The sequence below is a fragment of the Macaca mulatta genome, chromosome 9 (genome assembly GCF_049350105.2).
Source record: "Macaca mulatta isolate MMU2019108-1 chromosome 9, T2T-MMU8v2.0, whole genome shotgun sequence".
Classification (NCBI taxonomy): domain Eukaryota; kingdom Metazoa; phylum Chordata; class Mammalia; order Primates; family Cercopithecidae; genus Macaca; species Macaca mulatta.
This window is the reverse complement of record NC_133414.1, coordinates 1,009,933-1,027,472: the sequence shown is the minus strand read 5'-3', so window position 1 is coordinate 1,027,472 and position 17,540 is coordinate 1,009,933. Positions and strand designations below refer to the sequence as shown.

The 17,540-nt window shown below is 45.3% G+C and overlaps 1 protein-coding gene and 1 long non-coding RNA gene across 5 annotated transcripts in view; one reads left to right on the top strand and one right to left on the bottom strand.

The window, feature by feature from the left end:
• The window catches only part of DIP2C (disco interacting protein 2 homolog C), a 374,224-nt gene that overhangs the window by 320,727 nt on the left and 35,957 nt on the right, over nt 1-17,540 (top strand). For all 4 annotated transcript variants that reach the window (XM_077945649.1, XM_077945648.1, XM_077945646.1 and 1 more), the window contains 2 exons: nt 1,319-1,487; nt 3,704-3,874. In XM_077945649.1, coding sequence (XP_077801775.1) covers nt 1,319-1,487; nt 3,704-3,874 — 340 coding nt within the window. The remainder of the gene's footprint in view (nt 1-1,318; nt 1,488-3,703; nt 3,875-17,540) is intronic.
• Nucleotides 10,677-13,016, bottom strand: LOC144331052 (uncharacterized). Its single transcript, XR_013397879.1, has 3 exons — nt 12,879-13,016; nt 11,148-11,223; nt 10,677-10,787 (listed from the first exon to the last, which is right to left on the bottom strand). It is a non-coding gene; the product is annotated as an uncharacterized LOC144331052 (long non-coding RNA).

The window sequence follows — 17,540 nt, the reverse complement described above, 5'->3', positions numbered from 1 at the left end:
GCTACTCGGGGGCTGAGGTGGGACGATGGCCTCAGCTTGGAATGCGGAGGTTACAGTGAGCCCAGATCACACCACCGCACTCCAGTCTGGGTGACAGAATGAGACCCTGTCTCCAAAAAAAAAAAAAAAAAGGTGTAGGTTGGGCATGGTGGCTCATGCCTGTAATCCCAACACTTTGGGAGGCCCAGGCACATCTTACATGGCCACAGCAGGAACAAGAGAGGATTGCTTGAACCCAGAAGTTCAAGACGAGCCTGGACAACATAGACCCTACCACTGGAAAAAAAAAACAAGCATGGTGGTGTGCACCTGTGGTCCTGCCGACTCAGGAGAGGCAGGAGGATCGCTGGAGCCCAGGAGTTTGAGGTGACAGTGAGCTATGATTATACCACCGTACTCTAGCCTGGGCAACAGAACGTTCTTACTAATTTTTAAATCTTAGAACGTGATTTATCTGGGATATGTTATTTTAATGTATGGCATCTATTAATGTGAATTCATAGTAGTAAAAACATTAAAAATGTAGTTTTGACAAGTTGTTTGTTAAATCCACACTTACCCCATCAATTGATGATAAATTAAAATATGTAACCTATCACTGCTTCATTTCTCTAAATTTATTCTCTCATATGAAGGTAAAATTAAAGAATGGTTATATTTTCTCTCTTCTGTTTGGTGATTTGTTGGGATCATTTTTAAATAAAAATCTGAACTTAAAAAGATTGAGTGACTAACTTTACTTACCATAATTGTCTTTTTTTCACCCTGGCTGTCAGTTTTCTAAACCACGTATAGGCCTACTCTTTCTTAAATTGCTGTTTGGTAAATATTTTAGGTTCTGTGGTCTCTACTATCACTCATCTCAAAGCTGCTAGAGACAATATTTAAACAAATGAGTGGTGGTGGCTGGCCCTGTTCCAATAAAACTTTATTTACAAAAACAGGAAGTGTCTGTGGTTTGCCAGCTCCTGTTCTGAAGCTAGACTTTTTTGGACCAAAATTTGAACCCTGTGTTTTCTACTAAGAGGATCCAGTTTGCTGATGTCGCAGGTCTGAGAGACGTCAGAGCATCACAGCATTCAGTAGTCTTAAATGTGTGTTCAAAGTGGTAGTAACTGCCTCATGATTCTGTAGTACATATTTGCTTTTCAGAAGGCTTTCATGTGAACATGGTTGTAGTTTGTAGCGTTGGTTTTACTGTCCCCTTCTACAGATGGCAGCACAGGCTGTTCTAAGTCCTCTTCCTTGGAGTCAGTGCTGCCCTGAGCCCTCCAGCCTTGCTGAGCTCCCATCCTGACAGCCTCCTCTTTCTCTGCAGTGTGTATTCTGGGCACCAGTCCATCCTGATCCCACCCTCCGAGCTTGAAACCAACCCCGCCTTGTGGCTTCTCGCCGTGAGTCAGTACAAAGTCCGAGACACGTTTTGCTCCTACTCCGTGATGGAGCTGTGCACCAAGGGGCTGGGCTCGCAAACAGAGTCCCTTAAGGTAAGCAGCTCCCTTGGCAGCTCAGCGCCCCGCGAGCCCACAGGGACTTGTTTCTAAGAAGGCACGTCTGTGATTGGGTGAAGTTAAAACAGTCCTCCAAAAAAAAAGCCTGGGTTTAATCTAACGTCACCTGAAGCTTGCAAACTGCCTTTATATGAAAATGTTTTTAACGTGAATATTTCCCCACGACCACAGACAGTAACAAACCAGAATGTAAAATATTTTCAATGCCAATCATTCCTCTGGGTCTACTTGAAAGATCCTAAATTTGATTTTTTTGTTGAGTGGATTCAGTGTTTTGAAGTGTTCGGTGTTCAGAAGCTCTGAGGTGATGTTAACTTGTTCTGATACTGGTATTTAAGAAGGTAGGTTTGAATTTAGCCACTCACTTTTGTTTTTCTTGGAGACCCTGATTTGTGGGTCTGGACCCTAAGCTCAATTCATTTTACAATTAAGTTAACAGTGTTTTATTTTTAAGTAACTGCCATTATGTAAGAATAATGGTATTTCCCTCCATTTAAACCAATGATGTTTTGATAGGTATATCTTCATGGTAAATTAAGTAGTACTTAGCTCCAAGTAACTAGGAGGGAATAATCATCTGACCAGTTTTGACTAAATTTCAACTGACTTTGTACTGTTTGGATTGTGTGTCTGTCTTCGTATATACATGGATTGTGTTTGTGTTTGTGGCATCCACACACAGATCAGTAGTGCAACAGTACATTTATCCGTCCTGCATTGTTTTCCTAATGCATAAAGCTTGAACAGGAAAGCAAAACTCAAGATAACGTTATGTAATATAAGTAATTGTGCAATCATTTTGAGTTCTATATTTATATAGGAAAAAGTTACACAGCATTATTCATGTTCATCTATATTGTATTAAAAAGTGAGTACATTTTCATGACCTTCCTGTTGGCACATACATAAATAACCAGAATAAATAATGGCATAGTTGAGGGTCACTACGTATTCATTTCATCCTTACAATAGCTCTTTAAAATAGGAGCCGTTATTGTCTCCATTTTAAAGCTACGGAACTTACATCACAGAGAAATTAAGCAACTTCTCCAGGTTCTTAGGTTGAACGAACCTGGAGCCAAATTTATAATCTTTGGCTTCAGACCTGCTATTGCAGCTGCATGTGCTTTACCTCTCAGACATGAGCGCGTGTGAATACGTGATTTGTATTCCCCAGACTTGAGTTTTTCCTGTTTACCTCTGTGTGTGCAGTCGTGTCTGTGTGCTCAGCACGAATGTTGAAGTCAGCTAGAGCTGTGTGTCCTCCTTGCTCAGGACGCTTGTCAGTGGTCCGTGGGCTGAGGCTGCCTGGAAAGGGCTCAAAGGACCTGACGGCTGGGGTTTTGGTGGCCGCCCTCTTAGCAGCTCTGGCTTCCACTCCAAGACAGTCATTCACGGTTCGCCTTCACATTCACAAGCCGTTCCTATCACTCCCTTGTGTTCCCTCTTGGCCCGGGCAGTGCCACAGAGTGAGCTGTGCTTAACTCCTTGAAATCCTTGTATGACTTTTGCTGCTGTGCTCAGCTGACTGAATTTGGTGTGGAAACTGAGATGTTCTTATGCTTACTGTAGAAACAGACACGCTGAGAGTGAGAATAATTCTTGGTGTAATGGGGCATAAATGGAGCACTGTCTATGAAGTCTAAAAATTTAGGTTTATGTTCCTACATATTAAAATGCAGGTTTTCAGGCTGGGTGTGGTGGTACATGCCTGTAGTCCCAGCTACTTGGGAGACCACAAGGTGGGATGGTCACTTGAGCCCAGGAGTTCAGCTCCCCTGGGCAGCATAGCAAGACCCCATCTCTTTAAAATATGTAGATTTTCCCCATTCCTCTCCAGTGTGTGTTCTGGTACATCCACGCCCAGAAGAATGTATCAAATGCCTCTCCTTTCCCGAACTGCCTTTAATCGTCTCATCCAGGAAGTTGCTTTTCCTCAGCCTGTCTCCTCATCACAGTTCTTGCTGTGGCTCCAGGCGGCTGTTTGTTCATCAGTTGAATAGCTGTGTGAGTGCTTTTTCACCACTGTGGGTTTGTTACATTAACGAAGTGGACACAGGCGGCCCTGGAAAGGCATCGCTGTGTTGAGTTTTCCAGTGTTTATGTGGGGATCCGAGGGAAGGCGTCTCCGGCTCACTCCAAGCTCGGCCGGCCCGTGGGGGCTGACTTGGTTTCTCTGTCGTTATCTCCAGGCACGAGGGCTGGACTTGTCCCGAGTGAGGACCTGCGTGGTCGTGGCGGAAGAGCGGCCACGGATCGCGCTCACACAGTCGTTCTCAAAGCTGTTTAAGGACCTGGGCCTTCACCCGCGGGCCGTCAGCACCTCGTTCGGTTGCAGGGTGAACCTGGCGATTTGCTTGCAGGTGAGATTCGCCGACATCACGGTGCGGAGCTGGAAGCTCCCGGGGTGGGCACGGCCGACTGGCTCCAGGCGTCTCCCTGGGCTGATGCTCAGCTACCTTCAGAAGAGATCTTTCAGTCACACGCATGCGGTTGGTGCAGATATCTGTGTTTTTACACTACAGTCTGCGTTCGTATCCATATTCATAACAAGCATTCATAGCCCTTACTGTGTCCTGGAACATTGTAACTTTTGTGACAGGAGGAACAGTTTGTCCAGACCTCTGCTGTCGGACTTTTTAAAGATTAGATACTAGACAGATCAAGAAACCAGTCCCTCGAAGTACTTGGTCTCATGTGTGCAGACGATCTCTGTAGGAAGAACTTAATTACATTGAGCAGGTTCTGGGATTTGCTGCTGCAGTGGCAGTGTAGAAACAGCAAAGCTGCCCTTGTGCGAAGCGGGCGTACGTGAAGGGGCTCTGGCAAGACCGCCTTGCATTAACAGTGGCTGACGAGCCCCAGGCAGAGCTGCAGATCTGGTTCCTGGAAGAGTAAGGGCTCCCCTCTCCGCAGGTGCTGGTGAGGCAAATGGTTGGCGGGCGTCACCTCCACCTCCCTCTCTGCCCACCTGCTGTCCTACTTCTGGTCCCAGAGTGATTGCTTAAGGTTGCTGCTGGGTGCGCTTTTCATGCCTGTCTAGGTGCTTGGAGTTAGCCACTAGGTCAGAGGAGGGAACCTCCTCTCTGCCCAGGATCATTTCAGAAAAAGTAGCTGCAGAAAGGTTTTCTTGATTTTCTTTTTTCTTTTTCTTTTTTGAGACAGGGTATCACTCTGTCACCCAGGCCGGAGTGCAGTGGCATAATCACGCATACTCGCGGCTCACTGCAGCCTCGACCCCCCCGCCCCCGCCCCCTCTCCCGGCCCCGCTCCCAGGCAGGCTCAAGCAACCCTCCCATCTCAGCCTCCCGAGTAGCTGGGACCGCAGGTGCCCACCACCACACCTGGCTAATTTTTGTATTTTTTGTAGAGACAGGGTTTCACCATGTTGCCCAGGCTGGTCTTGATCTCATCAACTTAATGATCTGTCTGGCTTGGCCTCCCAAAGTGCTGGGATTACAGACATGAGTCACTGCACCTGGCCTTTTTTTTTTTAATTTTCATACATGGGATGTTCCTTGCTTCTGTCTTCCTTCTCTTTTAATTATTACAATAGCTTCATTTTTAAGAAATTATAAATTACCAAATTGCTCTCAAGAGTCAGGTAAACCTTGTCCTATGGTTAAAATTAATACCCTTTTCTAAGAGGTCATCTGAAGAATTAGATTTATCTCACCAACCTAGTTCTTAAAATATTGAAGTTTTCTCTCCCTATTCACCTTTTTCTGTTCCTCATAAATGTCTATCACCATCGATCCCATTAGGAGAAACAGGAAATGCAGAAGTCGGCTTCTTAAATCAGTTCAGCAGTAGTGTGATGTCCCACTTGTCTCTGCCCACCAGTGACAGGGACCCCCGGGCAAGAGCAAATCAGTGATTTGTGAGAGACGGGCACTGGCCATGGCCAGGCTGCTGCTTCTGGCTTTGTCTCTTAAAATGTCGGGGTGGGGCTGAAGGGAGAAGAGCAGAGAGTAACCCTTAGCACTGCGCCCTCCAACAGGTGACAGAGTTCAACCTGTGTTGCAAAATTGGCCTCTTGTAGAGTACGTACATTTATTTTCTTCTTTACTTTTTCATTTATTATTTATTTCTATCCACCTGGATCCAAAATGGTTTTTTTTTGTTTTGGTTTTGTTTTGTTTTTTTGTTTTGAGATGGAGTCTTGCTCTGTAGCCCAGGCTGGAGTGCAGTGGTGCGATCTCGGCTTGCTGCAAGCTCCACCTCCCGGGTTCACGCCATTCCCCTGCCTCAGCTTCCCCAGCAGCTGGGACTACAGGCGTCCGCCACCAGGACTGGCTAGTTTTTTGTATTTTTAGTAGAGATGGGGTTTTGCCATGTTAGTCAGGATGGTCTCGATCTCCTGACGTCATGATCCGCCCGCCTCGGCCTCCCAAATTGCTGGGATTACAGGCATGAGCCACTGCGCCTGGCCCCAAAATGTTTTAAGATGGTTTACAGGGAAGGAGTACGCTCAGTGGGAGAAGATAAAATACACCAAAAACGAACAAAAACATGGAGGTGAAAGAAAAAAATTGCAGGAAAGTGACGGCCTGAAGAACAGTTGGCGTGCTGGTGTTTCCGCGAGGCTCTGAAGTGTGCCACCGGCCTTACCTCAGCACCAGGGCGGGGCCGGACACGTGCTGGATGTTGAATGAATGTGCCCTGTGAGAGTGCTGAGCGCAGTTCTGTATTCTTAATGGGAAATAGCAATATGTTCTTGTACAGAAGACAAGTTCATCAGTATGACCGCTGAGTCAAAATTCAATATTGCTAATCATGGGTCGTGGCACTATTTTGCAATCTTGGCAGCATCTTTAAGCATTTTTGTCCATGTTCAGTTTTCTGCTTGACGTATTCATAACTCCTTTCGGTCAGCATTTCCTTATCTGAATAGTATTGGAAAATAGTTGGAAGTATCCAAGTGTCTCCTAGCAGAAATTAAATTTATGTACAAAGCAATGCAGGCTCACCTCCCCTTGCCTGAAGCTTTGAGGGCAGGTGCGCTTCAGAATTAGGTTTCTGGCTTTGTGAGAGGTGACGTGGTACAGATGCCATGCATGATGCCACAGTTCAGTATCACATGTGCCAGTGTTCCTGCAGCAGGGAAGGGCAGGAGACCCAGACTTAAAGGGGCTCATGTCAGCCTAGGTCAAATTTTACTACAAAGAAACTTAAGACAAAGTTTGTGCCATCATCAAACATTTCTCATAGTGAGATGGACAGTAGGCATGTAGGTAATTTTTTCAGGAAGCGACTCATTCTTAGTAAGTGAGCAGTGAGAGGCTAGAGTGCCATGGACATGGGGAGGCATTCTGTGGGAGGGCGGTCAGGAACACTTCAGAGCACACTGGAAGGGCGGAGCCATGCAAAAGTCCAGTGAAGGCAACCGTAAGTGAAAAGGCTTCAGGCAGAGCTGGTCTTTGGAAACACTCATTTTCTGGAATTTTTGCAAAATTTTACATGTTGGTGATAGCAAACAAGCAGAGCAGGAGAAGCCCAGGATCCAGAGGCAGAAACCACCTCTTGCTGCCTGGCTCTCCACAGAGTAAATGTACACTGAGTGCTTACGAGTGGTAGTAAGGAAAGCCTGAAATGTTTCTGAATTTTGTGTACTTTGAATTTATTTTTCTTTATACAAGAATATTTTAGAAAACAAAATCAGAAAATATACTTTAGCTTATAAATAACACTCATAAACCCATCTACCCTGAGATGATCACAATTAATCATTTGATGTAAAAAATAAAAAACAAAAAATTAAGATACTCCCAAAATTCCAAACCTTGTACCTAAATATTTAAAGATATTGACAAATGTAGTTTTCAGTTTGAAGCAACAGCATTGTGAATGAGTATGGAAGCTGGGGGGTGTCTGCTCTCAGACTGACTACATTCTAACAGCGCTGGTTTCCCGACCGGAGCCCCGCGCCCCTGACTGACTGCGTTCTCGCAGCGCTGTTTTCTCCTGGCTTCGCTGGAGCCCCCGCAGGCCTTCCCTGCCTGTGTGCTCTGGTGGAGGAAGCCTGATGGAGTGAGGAAAGAGTTTTGTCTCCAGGAGATAGGGAGCAAACTCAGCAAGGAACATTGTCCAAAAGAGAGAGGGAGCCGCACCCGTGTGCAACAGGGCTTAGGAGGCGTCAGGGTCATCACTGTCAGAGGGGGTCCTGGTCTTCAGGGAAGGCTGAGCTGCGCAGTTCATGAGTATTATTACTGCAGGATTTAAAGGCCTCTCCGGTGCTACTGAGCAGTGCTGCATCCTCAAGGGGGAAGCCGCGTGCATTTTTACCAGTGCTGACTTGGCACCCGGACAGGCACTTTTTAAAACATAGCTGATACACGAAACGTTACAGGTGTACAGAGACACACTGGGCATTTGTTTTTACTTTGCAAAAATCGGCTCCATCAGTGGTGCTCTGGTCCTCCCACCATCCAGCCCCAAGCATCTGCCTCCCTTGGTGCAGTTTTTCCTAAGCCGCTTTCTCATGCAGCCTTTCCTGCTTCTGCTTCGTAACCCGGACACTGTGCTCGGCCTGGATGGACTCTCCTCTGCCCTTGTCCTGCTTCTCCGCGTGGGTCCCCTCCATGGGGCCTTCTCCACCTCTGTCAGCTGCAATGCTCTCTTTCCTCTGAATTGCCAGCGTACTTCGTTCTTCCTCCTTTGCACTTTCCACCTGCTTTATAGTTATTTATCAACATATGCATGTCTCTTCTGCTCTGTGAGTAGCTGTGTTACAGAACACAGTTTTTTCTTTGTTGTTGTAGTTATTGTTTGTAGAGACAGGGTCTCACCGTGTTGCTTAGGCTGATCTTGAACTCCTGGCCTCAAGTGACCCTCCCACCTCAGCCTCCCAAAGCACTGGGATTACAGGCGTGAGCCACCACAATCAACCAAGAGCACAGTTTTACAAAAGAATCTCCCTCCCTGAGTGTCCAGTGCCATCTCACATCATCACAGTCACTTCTTGATGTTGTATACATTTTGTGAAAGCACTGATATTTGATTCTGGGGTTTTTTGTTTGTTTGTTTTGGGAGATGGAATCTTGCTCTTGTCACCCAGGCTGGAGGGCAATGGCATGATCTCAGCTCACTGCAACCTCTGCCTCTTGGGTTCAAGCAATTCTCCTGCCTCAGCCTCCCAAGTAGCTGGGATTACAGGCACCTGCCACCTGCCACCTCGCCCAGCTAATTTTTGTATTTTTAGTAGAGACGGGGTTTTGCCGTGTTGGCCAGGCTGGTCTCAAACTCCTGACTTCGTGATCCTCCTGCCTCAGCCTCCCAAAGTTGATTCTTTTAACTGCCAATCTGTGTAATAAATACAATTTACATTAGAGAAATTAAACATATACTTACTTGACTAGAGTGTAGTCTCCCGTGGAAAATGACTTGGCATGATGAATTTTCTCTAAAATGAACCCCTGGTGTGAATCTTCACCAGCTAAAAGCTCACACGACATCTGTTAACTGTTCCTTGCAAGTGAAAACCCAGGGTTTACTATTCTTCAACCTTCTAACAGCATTTTCATCTCAAATAGGAAGTCTGGGGCTTGCACCTTAAGAGACATTCACACCGGAAAAATACATTCTTTAGTCATTGCATTGGACCGTTGGATTCAGACAGCGTCTAGTTAGGTCTGACTGTTAGATTCAGACAACGTCTAGTTAGGTCTGACCGTTGGATTCAGACAGCGTCTAGTTAGGTCTGACTGTTGGATTCAGACAGCCTCTAGTTAGGTCTTCCCATGCTCCTTAAGGGCCCTTTCAGTCATTTGAAGATGAGAGATGGAGGCCCTGAGAAGTGAACTTTGCTAATTGACAAAGCTAGGAGGTAAAAACAGAACAAAATTTAGAAGTAAAAGCTATTTGTTACTCTTAGGAGTAACATTTCCCAGAATCTTTAGCTGTAAAAATGACTTTAAAACAATTTGAATTTATTGAATTTATGATAAAAGTGGACATTAGAAAGATCAAATTATGACTTCTGTGTTTAATTAGCTTTCACATAAATTTCTTTTAGTATTATTAGAAGGTGTCATTTATTACTTGGAAATATATTTCTCACAGCCACAATTACTCTTCAGAAATGTAAACTGGAAGGTCTCTTGTTGCATTAGATTTAGAGAGATTGTTCACTGTAACAGAAAAATTAGCATCCTCCTTCTAGTAGAAGGGAAGAAAAACATGAGGTCTTCTGTTTTCCAAAAGAGACCTCAGTTGTTTATTTACTAGGAAAAAAACATCAACAGAAACTTTGATTTTTATTATATAGAAAAATACCTGATTTATCTAAGAGGGCAGCTTTATTATAAGTAGCTTTGTGGGATTAAATCAATAGTAACTATTGCAGTGACCCTTAACTCTTGAAACTCACACAACGAAAGAGAAATACAGCCACCCTAGTAATAGAAAGAGTCATGGATTGTTGAAAGAAGTGAGCCGGGCATGGTGGCTCACACTGTAATCCCAGCACTGTGGGAGGCTGAGGCGGGTGGATCATTTGAAGTCAAGAGTTCAAGACCAGCTTGCTCAACATGGTAAGACCCTGTCTCTACTAAAAATACAAAAATTAGCCAGGTTCAGTGGCACACATCTGTAATCCAAGCTACTCGGGAGGCTGAGGCAGGGGAATCGCCTGAACCTGGGAGGTGTAGGTTGCAGTGAGCTGAGATCGTGCCACTGTACTCCAGCCTGGGCAATGGAGCAAGACTGTATCAAAAAAAAAAAAAAAAAAGGAAAAGAAATGTGGAAGGCTCAGGAGATGATGTAAATCTTAAGTAATTCTCAAAATAAAGTTATAATAAGACTTGCATTAACTTGAGCTCTCAGTTTCCTTGTCCCCCTACACTGCTTTTAGGTGAAGGAAATAAATAAGGTGCTGTTGGGGATTTTGAAAGCCTCAGGGAATGAGCCACCGTCAGCAGGAACTTCACACCCTCTCCTGCTACACGGCGTCCCAGCCAGTGCTGGGGATCATGGAAACCGTCTTCCAGGTACCCTGCACATCAGTCAGCTTTCTGACCTGTAAGCAATGGAAACCTCCTTTGGCAATTTGAGGTACCAATAGGTGGCTCTCAGAACCACCAAGGGAGTAGGACCAGCGTTGGGACCCTGCGTCTAGGAGCCGCTTGTGCAGTAGCATGTTCTTGTGAGGAGAACATGAAGTCTGCACTGCTGACCTTGTTCGTGAACACGAGACTTCCCCACCAGCATGGCATTCCCCAAACCTGGATCATGTCAGGACACCTTCACTGCCGACAGCAAGAGCCCAATTGCTTTGTCCTGTAAATGGATGCAACTGGTTAGTCATCTCCCCACACCCTAGCTTCCAGGAAGGCTGGGAAGGGGACTTCTGGTATTTTTACTTCCTGTAGAGCCACAAGGGCTCTGTATCCAAACAGGACTCAAAAAGTGGAGTTCTCCTGATACAGGAGGAAGGTAGAGATGTACGGTGACTAAACTGTGACAGCTGGTGGCTGCTCCCGCCCCTCCCTTTCGCTGCCCAGCATCGCTGCATTCTCATCCTGCCCTCATGCTCTCCACAGCCCTAGGAAACCACCGTGATGCAGCTGCTGCTTTTACATCTACTCAGGCACTCGCCCTTCATGCAAAGGGGAAACAAGCCAAAGCCTCTGGAATTACCATGACCAGCGTCAAACCCACGGCTTTCTAGGTGATGCCTCCTCTTCCTCCATTTCCATCACTGGCATTCTGTGACCTACAGATGGAATTGTAAAATTTACAATTGAGGGATGGAGAGAGAAAAGAGGAGGAACATTCAAATTCTTCTACCAGTGTTTTTGGATGTCTCACGTGCCCTAGGCGCTGGTGGACACTGCACTGAACAGATAATCATGGGGATCTGCAAGTTGCTAAGTGTGTCTTTCCATCTGTCTCCAGGAATGTTGGAATCACCACCAGAAGAGTCTTAGGGACCCAGGAGATCGTGAAGAGGGTACGAGGGGTTAACTCCACAGCCTCAAGTGTTCGCCTGGCTTTCAGCGAGGGATTCTCTGTCACAGTCACAGAACATTCCTGGCTTTTAGTCTGTGTCTTGAACCAAAAAACAAGAATCTGAGTTCATCATTCAGTCAGTACAACAAAACAGTCATGCTGCGTCCGTCTGGGTGCTTTCATCTGCTCTGTGACTCGGCAGCCCCTAAGCTAAAGCCTTCCCAGGCCCTCTCTCTCAAGTGTCAGAGCACGGCGTCCAGGCTGCCAGCCTCATGGTGCTTCCTGCACAGCTGCTCAGCCCTGCTGTGCCACTCAAAGCAGAAATAGGCAATATGTAAATGAGCAGGCATCGCCGTGCTTCAGTCAAACTTTATGAAAGCCAGTGTGTGGTGCTCCTGATGACCAGTTTGCTGGTGGGTGGCCTAAGCTGGGTTCACACTGTCTGTGGCCCCCACCCCACCAGTAATCCATTCCAGAGCCCCCCGTTTCCTGACAGTCTGTCACCTGCATCAACACCTGATGACAACATCCAGATCCATCCATTGGATGCCAAACATAGAAACAAGCTCAATGTGATTTTTGCAAATTTTTTGAAGGTTTCTGAATTCCATTTTTTATTGAGATGTAGAAGTCACAAGAGACTCTTGTTCCGACCATAACCATCGGAACAATCTGGTTAATACACAGATTCATCGTTTTTAAGATCCATCAGAGAGTTGAAGACTCAAATGTAAATGAATTAAATTTCTTCCGAGGAGAAAAGAGACCTGTATGTGGCTTTTCCCATGGCAGAGGAACCAGGAGAAAGAATTTACCATAAAAAATGATAAAGCAAAAGGTTTCTGAACTTTTTAAAAAACATAAATGGCAGTATCTGGTTAGCAAGGTAGATGAGAATCCCAGGGGAGCCCTAAAAGTGGATCCATTTTCTCTGAGGCACTCTGGACCTTTAGTGTGCAAAAGGCAGGGGCTCCTGAGGGCTGGGAGGTGAGCAACAGAGCCCTGGCTACCCCTCCAGGGTGGCCCGGATCACCCAGCAGAGCCCTGGCTACCCCTCCAGGGCGGCCTGGATCACCCAGCAGAGCCCTGGCTACCCCTCCAGGGCGGCCCGGATCACCCAGCAGAGCCCTGGCTACCCCCTCCAGGGCGGCCCGGATCACCCAGCAGAGCCCTGGCTACCCCCTCCAGGGCGGCCCGGATCACCCAGCAGAGCCCTGGCTACCCCTCCAGGGTGGCCCAGATCACTGTGGGAACTCCACTCACGCTTCAACAACGGAAGTGGGATGAGGGCATAGCACATCCCTCTGCAGAGCCCTTGCCCTTCACCATGTGTAATATATTTGCCTTCCAAAGGTTGGGGGTGTGGCAGTGGAATAGAAGAAGCTGGGGGTGAGACTGAAGAGAGAATCACCCAGTTACCTGAAGAGCCAACAGCGAAGCGGTGGGCAGAGTCTCCTGCCGTTTGGAAAGCAGGTCCTCGCCGTGAAGCATAGACGACTTCCAGGGTCAGTGTCGGGCCCAGCATCCGGGTCCTGCCCATAGACTTGTAAATTCTTTTCTGGGGATAAATGTTATTTAATATTTACTGTTCTTTTAAATACAGTCTTCGTTGTTCATAAAACATTGTGTTATATAATCAAAATTTAAAAGAGCTGCAAAGAAGCAAGAGAATTGGACTCATGTTCATGAGAGGAGACGGCCCCTAAAACAGTCAGTAGAAGAGACATGCTGGAATTATCAGAGACTTTGGAATAGCTGTGATAGGTGAGGCCAGGAATTTGTTGAAAAGGTCTACAACATCTATGAAGAGGTGAGGGGTATTGCAGAAGGATAAAAACTATGAAAAAAACAAAATGGAAATGCTGGAAATGAAAATTAGTATTGGAAATAAAATTCCCATGGTTTAATAGGAGACTAGATAGAGGAGAGACTCATTGAATGAACTTGAAGTCTGACCAATAGAAATGACCTAAGCATAAAACAAGGAGAAAAGGCATGAAAATACAGTGGAACAGAGTGTCTGAGACCCGTGGGTCTAACATACCTGTAGTGATCGGAGCCCCAGCAGGAGTGGGTGAGAGAAAATGGGGCAAGAGAACAATTTGAAGAACTATGGCCAGGAGCGAAGGGAAGAATCAACACAAAGATTCAGGAAGCTCAGTGAACTCCAGGCAGAGTAAATGAGAAGAACCACACCCAGACACATTGTTGTCCAAACACTGAAAGTCGATGGCAGAGTCGATCTTAAAGCCCCTGCAGAAATAAAGCTAAGTAGGGGCAAGTAATAAAAACAACACTGAGTTCTCATCAGAAATGCTGGAAGCAGGAGATCCTTCAGAATGGAAGAGAAAAGCAGATACTTAGCCAACCTAGAGAATCCATCAGCAAATATGCATCACAAGAAATAGTAAGAATGTCTCAGGATGAAAACAAATGATAGCAAAATGAAGCCCAAATTTTTAAGAAATGAAGAACACTGAAAAGAGTAAATACAAGAAAATGTTTTAGAATCTATCAATATGTAGACATGTAAATATTTTTTAGTTTGTTTTAAAAGTATTAACCGTTTAAAAATATGAACTGCTGAGGTGTTCATAATGTGTGTAGGAATAACAGATGAGACAACAGGAAGTCGGGCCCTGGAAATGCACCATTGCAAGAATCTTCATTTTCATAATGCATAACACTATGTGAAGATAGAATGCAATAAATCATGCAAAAAATACACAGAGGGTAAAATGAAATACCACAAATATTCTTTCTATTCATGAGAAAAGGAGGCAGGAAGGGAGGAACAAAGAACAAAAGGGACGAGTAAAGAACCAACAGCAATCGCGCCAATAAGGACGTGAAAAGTAAATGAACTGTGGATGACGTGATTGCTGAGGTTGGAATGTCTGTGTCCCCCCCTCCAAACTATCTATGTCGAACTATAATCCCTAACGCAGTAATATAAGACATGAGGCCTTTAGAAGGTGATTAGATTATGAGGATGGAGCCCTCATGAATGAGACTTCCGCCCTAAAGGAACATCTTCATCCACTCTGCAGGTGCCTCGATCCGGGATTTGCTAGACTCCAGAGCTGTGAACAGCCTGTTACCTAATCTAAGGTATTTCACAGCAGGGGGTAGCAGATGAGCACAGACCCAGCCTTGTCCTGGTGCCTTCCCGTGCCCAGGAGAGGCGGACATTGGCCACAGACCCTGTGAAGGATGGCGTCCAGCTGCTGGGTGATCTGGTGCAGCACAGGGAGGCCAACCTCCCTGTCAGGCTTCTTTAAGGGAATGCTGGCTGGTGCCGAGTTAAGAAAGATGAGTTAGCGGTGATGAGAGTGCGGAGGGAAGAGCACTCTGGCCAGGGAAGCTGAGCTGAAGCCCCTGCAACTTTGGAGGGGTCAGGAAAGATGGGAAGAGGCCAGGGTGGCCAGAGAGGGAGGACGACAGAAGGCTGCACCAAGCGCCGGTCCTTTTCCCAAGATCAGTGGGAAATTGTTAGAGTGCTTAGGGCAGGGACCTGTCATATTTAGCTAATCGTTTTGAAACGATCACTTGGAGTACATCATGAAGGCATCTCTAAGCCGGTGACATTTCCACAGCCCCCACATTTTAATGCAAATAGAGAAATTCTTTTGGAAATAGGAGTACAAAGAGGTAGTCAAATTTTTGTGTCATTTTCCCTTTCAATTTGAAGAGTGTCATTTGCCTGGAGACATACAACCTAAGCTTTTTCTCGTCTTAGACGTACCCAGCGTACTACATAAGCCCAGTATCAGGTCTTTGGAGTTTGTTCATTCTTTCACACATTTCTACTTACTGTAGCCCTATGTGCAAGTACTAGGTTGTGCTAATATTATGGTGTGTGAATTGCTAAATAGTAAAATCACCAGTCAGCTTAAATGCTAAAATTAGTCCTGTTTTGTGTTTTCTGTGCTGATATTTGGGATGTGAGTCTGTATATCTTCACCTGAGATTTAAATATGACTCATTTGTGCAATAAGCACTTAATACCTAATTGATATAATACTTTTATGTCGGTAAGAAACTTACTTTTTGGTATATACATTTGTCCCTAAGTGGGGGACAGGTTTCCAGGCTCCCTATTGATACCTAAGTCCGCAGATGCTCAGGTCCCTGCTGGAAAATGGCTCAGCATTTTCCTAGAACCCATGTACATCCTCCGTGTACTTTAAATCATCTCTAATGACTTGTGATGCTGAATATGATGTAAATGCTGTGTAAACAGTTTTACTATATCATTCAGGGAATTATGACAAGAAAAAGTCTGTGCCTGTTCAGTACAGGTGCAATTTTTTCAAATATTTGTGATTCAAGATTGGTTAAATCTAAAGATGCAAAATTCACGGATATGGAAGGCTGACTGCTTAACATTTTTATTATATAACGATTTTAATGTGAATCCTTTTTTCTCATTAATGTAACTTGCAATTTCAAAAATGCTTTATCTTTGTTTCTGATTGAGCTTTAGTTGGAATGGATAATGCTGTTTTTCTGTGGGTCCTTTTTGCAAGTATTTGATCCTTAAATACTGAGGGGCATTAGGGATCTCTGTATTTAAGGAAACACTGGCTAGCATTCCTTGGCAATATGATAAATACTCCCTCAGTATGTATCTTGAAATTTCAGACTTTTTACCTCAGGGGTTTTTATAATTTGGAAGCAGCTGTGTCTTACCTCTTTATCTCCTTCTATTCTTCTCTATTAATGCTCAGGCCTATTTGGCTTCAGGCGCTTTGTTGCCTCCTCCACGTGGTACAAGATAGGAAAGGAGGTACTCACTAGTCCTGAGACTAGCCATGCACATTTTTTCCTGAGATACCACCTTGAGCCATTGTAACAGTTTCTGAACTTGGATAATTTAGAGAGAATGCTGACTTATTTTTGTTCCAGTTAATATTTAGGTTTCAAGGAATCATGAAGGAAGGAAATTATTTAAATCATTGCTTCAGCTCGAATATATTCAGTAAAAGTCCACTATGTGTTTGTAGCGTACACACCTTTATTGGCTATTTTCTTTCTTCATGCCCTTCCTCTCTTTTTTAAACATAAGGATGCTGAGAGACAGCAGTAGCCATAATTACCCTAGTGAAGTAACAGAGAAGAGTGGAATCATAATTTCCTTTTAAAATCTTGAACCGTTGCTTATTTTCATAGACTTGGCTCTGTTGTGAGTGGTGGCAGTTTTTCCATCTGGCTTTGTGACCAAATTTCAGCCAGAAGAAAAACACTTAACTCCCTTTCCACCGCTGCGGCTGCGGCTGCGGCTGCTGTCTCTAGTGTCTGCCTCCTGTCGTCATGGGGGTGTGGGTGGGTGCTGGGCCGTACACACAAAGGACAGGTGTGCATCAGTCCAGGCACCTGTGAAAAATCTTCTACTCTTTGTACTTCTGGGGAATGTTTGGGAAAGATAGCTAAGTCACATAGGGAAAAATACCTTGCATCCAAAGAGCTTGCCCAAGTTGCTTTCTGGAATTGTCCAGCAGCTGGGGTAGATGATTTAATACGGGTAGCAGGCAGGGACCACAGCCATGGATGATGAGGAGGAGAAAACAGAAATTGGTGTATCTGTTTGGGGAACAGCAACAGAGCACATTTGCTGGGGTGAAAACTGCTCCTGAGGCTGCTGAGTAGACCATGTGAGAGCCCAGCGCTGGATTCTTTCAGGCTTCAGATGCGCGCTGGCCTCTCCTTTTGCCTCATCGTTTAGGTGGAGAGGGCTAGTGCCCTAATTTCAGGTGTAAAAGCTTACAGGCTCTCCATTGTTACTGGAATCAGAACCTCGGAACTACCTCAGCTGATTTAGCGAATGAAACTTGCACTCCCACGTCCCTCAGAGTGCTGTGACTAAGACAGTGCAGTGCCACCATTTACCTTCTGTGTTTCGAAGTGACTCAGGTCCCTGCGCCGTGGTTAGTCACCTGCTTCGCCCTCTTCTGTTGCTCCGTGGATATGTTGACATCTTTTAAACATTTCTTTTAGTCTTGTACAGTGGTTAATTTTAATGATTTCCATATTTGATGTTGTTTTTGATCTTCTTTTCATTTTGTTTCCTGCTTTTCGCAT